At 32.9% G+C, this 11,377-nt stretch overlaps 1 protein-coding gene across 1 annotated transcript; it reads left to right on the forward strand.

Annotated features, from left to right (window-relative positions):
* The first annotated feature begins 207 nt into the window (after positions 1-207).
* LOC127126836 (DNA-directed RNA polymerase III subunit RPC8) lies at positions 208-2,787 on the forward strand. The gene is made up of 8 exons (XM_051055845.1): positions 208-428; positions 618-740; positions 842-937; positions 1,312-1,399; positions 1,829-1,907; positions 2,071-2,143; positions 2,224-2,313; positions 2,412-2,787. Exons 2-8 carry the CDS (start codon positions 630-632, stop codon positions 2,454-2,456), a joined length of 582 nt encoding a protein of 193 aa, XP_050911802.1. The 5' UTR covers positions 208-428; positions 618-629; the 3' UTR covers positions 2,457-2,787.
* Positions 2,788-11,377: the final 8,590 nt, after the last annotated feature.

Below are 11,377 nucleotides of genomic sequence, written 5' to 3' on the forward strand. Positions count from 1 at the left end.
ATACAAGGACTTATGCGTCATATGAAATGGCACATACATCACATGCACCATGCAGGCGCCAAAGGCATTGGCGCCTCCTCATGAGGGTCAATGTATGCGCCAAAGACATTGGATATTTATTTGAAAATATAGGTTATTAGATAAAAATTTGAGGAGTGCCGAAAATAAAATTTATTTAAAAAGTTAATTTTAAGAGTGAAATTAACTAGAAAATCAAACAGTAATTAAGTCAGTTTGAGTTTGAGTCCAAACGGAGACCCAGGAACGAATATCAGTAACCTTGGTAAACCCTAGCGCAGTAGCCCGTTCCTCGGAGTCCCATCACTGCATCTTCGCCGCTGTTCTGTTGCCGCAACCTCGTCGGAGCACGATTTCTCGAACCCTAGCGCCGTGCCTCTCGTCTTCTTCATCTTCACACTTCAACTCAGGTATTCATCTACGTTCCTTGTATTTTAGATCGTTTTGTTTGCTTTTCCGTTCGACTTACTTGCTCCTGTTGATGGTTCTTGATGATAATTGTGGGATTAGGCGAATGCATGTGATTTTCAGGGAGAGTTCTATTGTGCAGCATAAAGGCAACTATATAATGTTTTCTATTGTTGTCCTGTTTCTTACAGGATATAGGGTCAATGTTTTATCTCAGTAAGATTGAGCATAAATTGACCTTGCCTCCGTCTCTTCTTGCTCTTCCCATTGGAGAAGCCATACACACGGAGCTTGAGAGGCTTTTCTTGGATAAGGTTTTCTGTTGCTAACATTTTCATTTTCTTACTATCCATTATACATAATTCATTTAACTTATTTCAGCTGGCTTCATTTTGCGTTTCTTTAATCATGTTAGGTTATTGCAAACCTCGGCCTTTGCACGTCGGTTTATGATATCATATCTATCGAGGGTGGGTCTATCTTCCCTGGTGACGGTGCTCCGACCTACCTGGTATGAGTTTATGGGTTGTGTTGAACTTTTCGTCATATGATTGGAATTGAATTCTACATAATGAGACTATCAAGTTGAGTGATGGAATTTAGGTCTAGTGAACTATTTTTCTACCCTTTAGTGAATTGCTTAGCTTTATTTTTGAATTTTATTCAATCCTTAAATTCCGTTTTATGGGCACAAATTTGATGCCATGCTATTATGTTATAATAAGTTATTTGCTGGAAATTTCAGACTTGCAGAAATTATGTGCTTTCTTTTCTTTCTTCATTACAATTTTCTGATGTACTTGGCAGTGTTTTGTTGATTGATGGCAGAAGGTTGTGTGATTGTTTTTTTACTATGTAATAACTGTATTCTGGAATATCTGGCAGGTGGTATTTAATTTGATTATGTTTCGTCCATTTCCGGGGGAGATTATTACTGCAAAACTTGTTTCATCTGATGCTGATGGCTTGCGCTGTATGTATTCAATTTTCAGTTGGTACCTCTATTTTCATACTACTTGTTAGATATCCATTTTTGATTTATTTTCTGATGAGCAAAATAAAACTTGTGGTTTGTACTCAGCCCGTATTATTGCTTTTTTACCCCACTTTTATTGGAATACGACGATTCCTTCAATACTTAATATGAGTCAATGTTAAATCCTATCCAGAGTTTCTCGACAAGAATAGTGTGTGTGTGTGTGTGTGTGTGCAACCCTGCAAGTTGAATTGTCATCTCTCTGATATTTGTATATTCTCTTGAGGATGTGACACTGACAATAACCTACTATTTTCATCATGTTACGATGCTATCCAATATCTGCACCCTCTGAAAATATCAATGATCATCAAGTTTTAGATGTTTTTTAAGGGTGTTTAGTAATTGTGAATTTTTGATATACAGTATCCATTGGATTCTTTGATGACATTTACATTCCTACTCATCACATGCCCAATCCAAACCACTATGTACCAGCAAATAGGTAACACTGCTTCTATCCAATTTTACTTTTGGGATGAAATATGAACATAATACTTTGGTGAAAAACCCCCTCTTTTCGTGCAAAACCTTTTTTTTCGTGCAAAACCCCCTCTCATCATCATGTATGCTAAAACATCATGTTTATATTTTGGTGAAATTTACAGCACCAAAGGCACATGGTTTTGGGATTTTGATGAAGAAAATGATTTATCATTTGGTATTAATTATTCTGATGAGGTTAGACTTCTTTTCCTTTTATCTCAATTGTATTCCCTGCCAAGGAGAATGAAATAAAATTTTGGTTACCAACATGGCAGATCAAATTCCAAGTTCAAAGTGTGAGTTACCCACCAATTCCAGTTGAGCAACCAAAAGAATCAAAGCCATTTGCCCCAATGTTGATTAGTGTAAGTATTTCTTGTTCCCCATTTTGGCCTCTACTTTCTTCATTTCCTTGTTTCATGCATTTCATGATGATGGAGGATTGATTTAGTCTATTTTACAGGGATCATTAGATCAAGATGGTCTTGGCCCTGTAACTTGGTGGTGATGAGTTCATTCATTCCCAGGTTTTATTCATTTTCAAGATTACGATTAGAAGAAATCACTCCTATTTTGCTTCATAATAAAAGCAAACCGTAGAAGAAATTAGTCGTAATTACTTATTAGGTTAGAAGAAATTAATGGTTTGCTCATGTTCTTGTGGACATCTCTTAAAAACATTAACATGGAATGTGATTCAAGTAGTCTAATTCAACCCCTCTTAAGATTTCACACTCAATATTTACTGTTTGTATATTGGAGGAGGGACAAAAGGTTTTTCTTTACATTCCTCTCCAACTTCATTAAATAGTTGAAGTTGTTCAACTTCTTCATTCTCATTCCCATCTTTCCCTTTAGGTTTATGGAGTTCTTTTCCATTTCTCAAAGGTAATAACATTTAAATGTCCTTCGGGGTTTTGTTTAGGCTACTCTAGAAGAAGCTTGTTTATGTGCCACTTGGCAGATTTATTATTAAGTCTTCCTTAGGCTAGTTGATTAAGGATTTTGTTTGTATATAAATTCTGATTTTTTATATCCGACAATTTTTTAGTTTGAGCCATGATAAAATTTTACATCATAAATTCAAGGATGGATGAAATTTCTGAGTGTTAGCACCCTTTTATTCTTGAAAACTAGGAGGTCGAAATGTATGTTGGGTAGAGTTATTTTTATATGAAATTTTTTGGTAGTCTCTCCATCCAAGGATATATGTGTTAGAATAAGGATTTCAACTTCAGGTAAGTTGGGCTATCCATCGGAAGATATGTTACACGCGTTATTAGTATGGCCAATGACTCCACAAATTCCATATGGTGGAGCTGCAGGGGGTGACAATGTGTACACTTATAGACCTGGAATCTTCATTCTTCTTCCTACTATTAAAATAAAATGAAAAGAACAAAACAGTAGTAAGACAATAATAAAACTAAGTTAAAATAGTAAATTTAATGACACAATTAAACATTAAAAATGATAAAAATTAAAATTATCATATCACAAGTCTTATTGCATGAGATTCAAATAGTAAATTTAATGATACAATTAAACATTAAAAACGATAAAAATTAAAATTATCATATCACACCGCAGGAGATTCAAATTTTTCCTTCAAGTTTCCTACATTTGTATCACATAAAAGTCTTGAGATCTTCCTCCATTTAAATTGCGTGACTTGTAATGTGATATAGTCTCGTACTTTTACAAAATTTATCAATAAAATTAAAAAAGTATTTTTAATAGATTTATTAATATAATATTTTTAAAATACCAACTTGATTGAAACAATCCAAGGTGTTTTTGTCCAATATGATTTTGTATAAATTTTGTTATAAAAATCGAAATAAATCAAACTAATTATTTTTTATTTGCTTGGATTCATTTTTGTAAAAAAACAAAAAACTCAAACCAAACAAATGCATAAATTCTTTTACCGGCCTTATAAGTATTATAACAAGCGTTATAGATTTTACTTAACCACTAGACATCTTTAACTGCACTTTTTTCCCATTAGAATCATTTGAGTTTGTAAATTAGATTAATTATAATTATTAACTGAATTTATAACTACTATTGGATTAACTTATAAATGTGTAGGCAGTGACGAAGCAAGACATATCTTTTTTCCTCGCTACAATATTGAATTGCATTAATTCCTAATAACTAAGAAGCAGCAGACAAAAACGATAAGTGATACACCAAACAAATGAAAAATGTTCGAAGCCTCCTTCCCTCTTGTTGCTGTTTTACAATTAAATTAATGATGAAGATTATCATGAACAATTAACCATGTGTCTTGCATTGCAATTTGCATGTCCTCATTTTCTTTAATCAACTCAGGACCCATTTTTCTGTCACAAAACACTTTTAATATGTCTACACTCGGCAGCTACCAATTAAATTATACTAGTATTTATTTATCAACACGAGCTAAATATTTGATAGCTCATTCAAATTAGTGTCATTGTATCCTCAATGATTGTTAGTTACACTTGTCTGTCTTGATGGTAGAAATAATATATTATTGGAGTATAATACAAAAGTATGTTAATAAACTACTTGTCTAGACTTTGGTTTTTCATTGTGATTGAAAGAAGGCTTGTGTATACAACGTGGAGCTTTACTTTAAGGCTATCTTTGCATGGAATGCAATGTAATGGAATAAAGCAATAAGGTTATCTTTTACTATTTAGATTTGTAAAAAAGGATTAAATTGAATGGAACATGAATGTATTTTATTAGGTGGATATATTATTATAAAATGGGATGGTGGAGTAATAGAATTTGTGAATATCATTAAGCATTTTGTTTTAATAGTTAATTTCTCTACAATGAACTGCATTTGTTTATATAAGAGTTGCATGGTGATGCATGAGGATGTATGAACTTCATAGTCATGCATTTTACTCCCGGTGAGTCTAATCTATTTATAAATCCTATTCTAATTTAAAAAATAAATTTAAATATAAAAAAAAAAAATTAAAAATGATGCATAAAAAATAAAATTATATATTAAGCTGATGAAGCATAAAAAAATTTAAAGTATTGTTTAAATTATAAATATTATTTCATACAACTTAAAGTATCTAACTACTTAATAAGAGTCTTCTTACGAATACATTTTGAAGCAGATTCATCAATTAAGTCTTCATATTTTATTGTCTTCAAAAAATTATTTTCAATTGCTATTAATGTCAATCCATTAAGCCTTTTCTGTGATATAGTAGACCGCACTTAAGTCTTTAACAACTTTAATTTTAAAAAACTTCTTTATGTAGAAGCAACTCTCACATGAATAATCAATAAAATTCTATATACAATAACTATATTAGGAAAATAATTCAAACCTTTCGAAAATAATAATATATAAGTAGGTCTTATGGTTTCTTATTCAAAGTTATTACAACATAACTTTAAAGTTGCATCATCCAATGATTGTAACTTTTGAGAAGTAAATAAGAAACCAAAAATACTTCCATACTCTTTGTATTGTTCAAATCTCTTATTAAGAAAAACAACAGTTTGATCAACAAAGTAAAGAAAATAATTGACCCTAAAAGATTCCTCTTCAGATAGCTCGTCTGTTGTGGTATTCAAATTCTCATTAAAGTGTCTTTTTCTTTTAATTATACGCCTTTGAGGAATGTTAGGGCGATATTCAATTTAACCGCAATTTCCTCAGTGTTATCCAGAGCCTTATAAATACATTTTTCTATATATCCTTCAAAAAATAAAATCATTATTAACTTCCTCAAGATTATTAGCATTATTAGCTTCATCGCCAATGGACGCACTATTAACACTATCATTTTAAATGGGCACAATATCAATATTATTATTTTTAATTGGCACACTATCAACGTTATCATTTTCAATGGACACACTATCAAGAATTTCACCATAGATATTAACAACATAATGACCTCCATATGGAATTTGTGGTTCTTTTATTAAAATTTTATCATTAGATCTTACTTAAGATTAAATTAACTCTTTAATTTTGTTATCTATATTCATCATCCGAGCACTCGTCATCCACTCACAAACAAATTTTCAACACATCAAACTATCTTGTTTTGCCCCTGCGCGATCGAAAACCTTTTCATAAATAAACATTGTTTAGTCTATTCTACCGCGATACAAACAAACGCTTAAGCCTCCAATTGTAAGCATACAAGCAACATTTAACCGCTAGAATGCAATCTAAACATTCATTCAATAAAATCAATCAACCAATACATAGTTTTTTATATAAAACTATGTAGCTTTGAGTTTCTCATCGCACTTGAGGATATGTAGGAGCAAGACCCACAATCTTTCAAATATCCTAATAAAAAACCTTTTTGCGACCCTTTTATTTTCCTTTTTAATCATTTCAGTCACTCAAAGAAAACAAATAACATATATTAACATTCTAATCTCAAATTTAACTAAATGGTTTCCGTTGAGTACAACAGATGTGAGGTGCTAATACTTTCTCCTTGCATAATCGACTCCCGAACCCGAATTTGGTTATGATGACCATTTTCTTTTTCTTTTGAGGGTTTTATAGATATTTTTCCTTTCCTTTTGGAAAAAATAAAATTTGGTGGAGAGTTTGTTATCATCTCGAGCGTGCGAGCTCTCCAGGTCAGTTTTCATGCCGCGACAAGTTAGAGAAGAATCTTGGAGAAATTTATGAAGTATCAAAGTAATACTTCACAGATTTGAACTGGTCTCAAGATTACACATTAGTTTCTATAAGATAAACTTGTTTGGAATAAATTTGAAGGAGAATTTTATGCAGACAACATCCATATTTTTGTCATGTTTTGTGGGCTCGATTATGTTTAGTTTCCTTTGAATACTTATGAGAGAAAACCTAAGGAGATGCATAACTTGGAATTTGGTTTTTGAGAAGATTTGATGTAGATTATCTTCATGGAAGAAGAGGTACTTATCAATTGGGGATAGAATGGTAATGGTGAATTCTGGTCTAAGCAACATACCAAGATAGTTCTCATCTTTCTACAGAGTCCGAAAGAAGGTTATGCAAGAGATTATCAAGATCCAACAATCATTTTTATGGGAGGATTATAAGATAGTAAAAAACTCAATTGGGTGAGTTAGAGCAAAGTATGCAAGCCAAAAAAAGAAGGAGGACTAAGAGTCAAAAATATTGAATTGTTCAAAATGCATTATTGAGCAAATGGAAGTGGTGGATTCTTAATGACCAATGATCAGTTTATATAAGAATACTCTCACACAAGCATGTCAATCTAAAGTCAAGAATTTTAAATGGTATTGTAACAATGACTGACATAAAAGAGCCACTTTTATGGAGGGATATACTATTGTTGGGAAGAAATTATGTGGAGGGCAAGAATTGGTTCACAAACAACGTTTCCTGCAAACTAGGAGATGTGTGACATATTATCTTTTGGATGAGAAAATGGATTGGGAACTATTCTTTTTAGAGATCTTTTTGAAGAACTACACCTTGTTGAAATTAGTCCCAAAATTTTGAGTAATTCCGAATCAATCTTGATGAACAAGATTCAATCGCATCGATCGAAATCTCTCTTGTTCTTCACTCTTCACTCTAGTGAATCAACCAACCTTGGTTGCAAGATTATATCGCTACACAATGGTGATGAAAAACAAGAAAAGAATATTGAATTAAGAAGAAAAGAGTTACGGTTTATCGAGAGAAGGAAGAAGATGAATTTTCTGCAGAGTTCCTCTCTGCTCACAAACTGTGATTCTTTATTCTTTTGCAACTGCAAAATTCAAGTGTTTACAATAATAAGGGTTACTCCATATTTATAGATTTTGCTTGCTTGCTCCCTAAGCAAAGCCTAAAATACATAATTCTGCCAACACTATAAAATTAGGTTTAAAACCAAATCCATGTTGAGGCTAACTCCTCGACACTTTGACACTGACACAATTTTGACACATAATATTTCAACGACAACAGACTCTGTCGAAAATACTGCTTTGACACAAAGAATCATAATTCAACATATCATCTAATTTATTGTGTCTAAGCTATTTCTCTCTCTCTCTCTCTCTCTCTCTCTCTCTCTATATATATATATATATATATATATATATATATATATATATATATATATATATATATATATATATATATATATATATATATATCATAGACCTTAACTTCTTGAACACTTTGACCTACACTCCTTTCGTCATGACATATGCAATCTGATTCTCAGTTCTGCAGTGTTCCAAGTTCAACTTTGCTTTTGCCACTTACTCTCGATGATAATGGAACTTCAATTCGATGTGTTTGCTTCGTCTATGCACTATCAGATTCTTTGTCAGGTTGATAACACACATGATGTAGATCTTTGTGGTAATTGCTCCATGATTCTTCTCTATAATCTCTTCGACCAGATTCACCATCCATGTTGCTTGACATGCACAAAGAGAAGTGGTTATGTACTCTTCTTCACACGACGAAAGTGCTAATAATAATTTCTTTCTTAAACTCCAAGAAATTGGTGCACCACCTAGCATAAACACGTGGCCAACTGTGGATTTTCTATCCTCAATATCACTACACCAACTTGAATTGATGTAACCTACTAGCTTGCATTATTTTCCTTCATCACCTGCAGGAAACAAAATGGCATAATCTTCGTCGCTGCTAGGTGTAATACCTTTGATTTTTGCGTGAATCTATTCACCATACCTACACTGTATGCTAGATCAGACCTTGTGTGACAAAAGCATCAAAGTGATCCAATGAGTCTTTTGTACTATTTATTTATCAAACACACGAGCTAGATATTTTATAACTCATTCAAATTAGTGTCATTGTATCCTTAGTGATTTTTAGTTCTACTTGTCTTTCTTGATGGTAGAAATAATATATTATTGGAGTATAATACAAAAGTATGTTAATAAACTACTTGACTTTGTTTTTTCATTGTGATTGAAAGAAGGCCTGTGTATACAACGTGGAGCTTTACTTTAAGGCTATCTTTGCATGGAATGCAATACAATGGATTAAAGCAATAAGGTTATCTTTTATTATTTAGATTTGTAATTTTTTTTTTATTTCTTTTATTTTAGACAAATAACATATTTGTTATATTTCATTCTATTGAGATATATGTTTTATACCGATTCACTTCATTCCACTTATTTCATTATATTTAATACTATGTCGTTTGTTTAAATATTCAAACATAACTGAAGTTGCTAGTCTAGATAATTAATAAATAAGTCTAACTAATAAGTATATTTTATTATAAATTAAGTCTCAGTTTTAGTTTTAGAAATTTGAGAATAGTTAATAACGAGAGAGAAATAATGTAGAATATGTATTGAAAATTTTGAAGAGATTAGAATTAGAATTTTTAATATAAATAATTAAATCATCAATTTGAATTTTTAAGAAGTTATTCTGACCATGTATAATTTTGTAATAAATAATATTGAAACGAATCACATAGCCAACAATGATATTTCAGGTGATACTTTGTTTATTATGACGCACCTAGCCATGAAAAACAGTGATGATACTAAAAATATCTTGAGTAAAATGTAAATAATTGTTGCATTTTGTTAATTTTGAAGCATGCATCATATATATATATATATATATATATATATATATATATATATATATATATATATATATATATATATATATATATATATATATGATAGAATAAAATATTTTGTTATAATTAGTCATAATTAGTTTCCTATAATTATGTTGTATCATAATTAAATAGTTGACCAAATGTTACATATTGATGTATATATATATTCTATTCAGATCAATGAGAAAGACACGATTTCCATTATCTTACATGGTATCAATCCTAACTGATCCTTCTCTCTCTAAAAAAAAAATCTCCCTCGTTACAGTACGCCGCCACATGCTTCTTCTCTCTCATTGAAGTCTGTCGCCGCAACAGGACTATCGTACTCTATACCACCGCCGCCGAACACGAGAACCACCCTATTCTCTCGCCTTCCGCTTCTGTTCGCGCCGCCGCCGTCGCACCTGTAGCCATGTCTGAATCATACCATTCAGAACACAGTGACACCGATACCCACAAATCCGCCGATACTGGTGATTCCGGCCAACCCAAGAACACCACGTTTCGAGGTTCCAAATCGGAATTTCATCTCGCTCTTGCCGTCTCCAATATTAGGAATCACATTCCTACTATTCTTGAGATGGAAAAAGATCAATATGGTACCTGGGCCGAGTTTTTCCGCATCCATGCTCGCTCACATCGAGTCCTGCATCACACCGTTCCATCTATCGCAAAAGAGGCACCAGCCATTACCGGCGCCAACCATGAACAATGGTCCACTCTTGATGTCACCGTTCTTCAGTGGATTTATTCCACTATTTCTACCGATTTGCTGACCACTATTCTAGAACCCAACTCCTCTCCACATGGAAACTTACCTGTTAAATATTATTCCATGTAAAACACTTCATAATCAGTCGCCAACACAACTCATGTATAATCGTGATCCCACATACACACATCTTAGAGTCCTTGGTTGTCTATGTTATCCATTATTCTCGTCATCTACCATTCATAAGTTACAACTCCACTCTACTTCGCGTGTCTTCTTGGGTTATCCGCCGAATCATAGAGGTTGTAAGTGTTTTGATTTGTCTAATAGAAAATTAATAATTTTGAGGCATGTTAGCTTTGATGAAACTAAATTTCCCTTCACCAAGATACACTCCCATTCACCTCACTCTTATCAATTCCTAGATGGTGACCTTCACCCCTACCTTATACATCAGTGGCAAAATCAAATTTCACCACCTGTTGCACATAACCAACCAACACCCACAATCCCAATTGACCAACCACTACCCTCAATAAACCAACAATCATCATCTCCTACCTCTTCGATTAACACACCCATTACAATAAGCTCTCAATCACCACCATCAATTCAACCGCATCCACCTCCACCTACACGAACCATCACCACCCGAAGCATGAAAGGCATTGTCAAACCCCGCACAATATTTAACTTATCAATCTCTCACTCTGACCACACCATCTCTCCCATACCTAAAAACCCCAAACTAGCCTTATCAGACCTGAATTGGAAATTCGCAATGCAATCTGAATTTGATGCTCTTATTCGAAATAAGACGTGGGATTTAGTTCCTCGTCCTTGTGATGCTAATCTTATTCGATATATGTCGATTTTTAGGCATAAGAAAAATTCGGATGGCTCCTTTGAGCGTTATAAGGCTCGTCTTGTAGGTGATGGCAGGTTGTAGGTGTGGATTGTGATGAGACTTTTAGCCCCATGGTGAAACCCGCTACCATTCGAACAATGCTTACCATTGCTCTCTCCAAATCCTGGCCCATTCATCAACTGGATGTCCAGAATGCCTTTTTACATGGTGATCATCATGAGACTATTTAC

Source organism: Lathyrus oleraceus, chromosome 3 (genome assembly GCF_024323335.1).
Source record: "Lathyrus oleraceus cultivar Zhongwan6 chromosome 3, CAAS_Psat_ZW6_1.0, whole genome shotgun sequence".
NCBI classification, from domain to species: domain Eukaryota; kingdom Viridiplantae; phylum Streptophyta; class Magnoliopsida; order Fabales; family Fabaceae; genus Lathyrus; species Lathyrus oleraceus.

Coding starts and splice junctions, on each gene's coding strand:
- LOC127126836 (XM_051055845.1), top strand. CDS start 630: ATGTTTTATCTCAGTAAGATTGAGCATAAATTGACCTTGCCTCCGTCT. Junction 938..1,311: donor ACGGTGCTCCGACCTACCTG/GTATGAGTTTAT, acceptor AATATCTGGCAG/GTGGTATTTAATTTGATTAT. Junction 2,314..2,411: donor TTGCCCCAATGTTGATTAGT/GTAAGTATTTCT, acceptor TCTATTTTACAG/GGATCATTAGATCAAGATGG.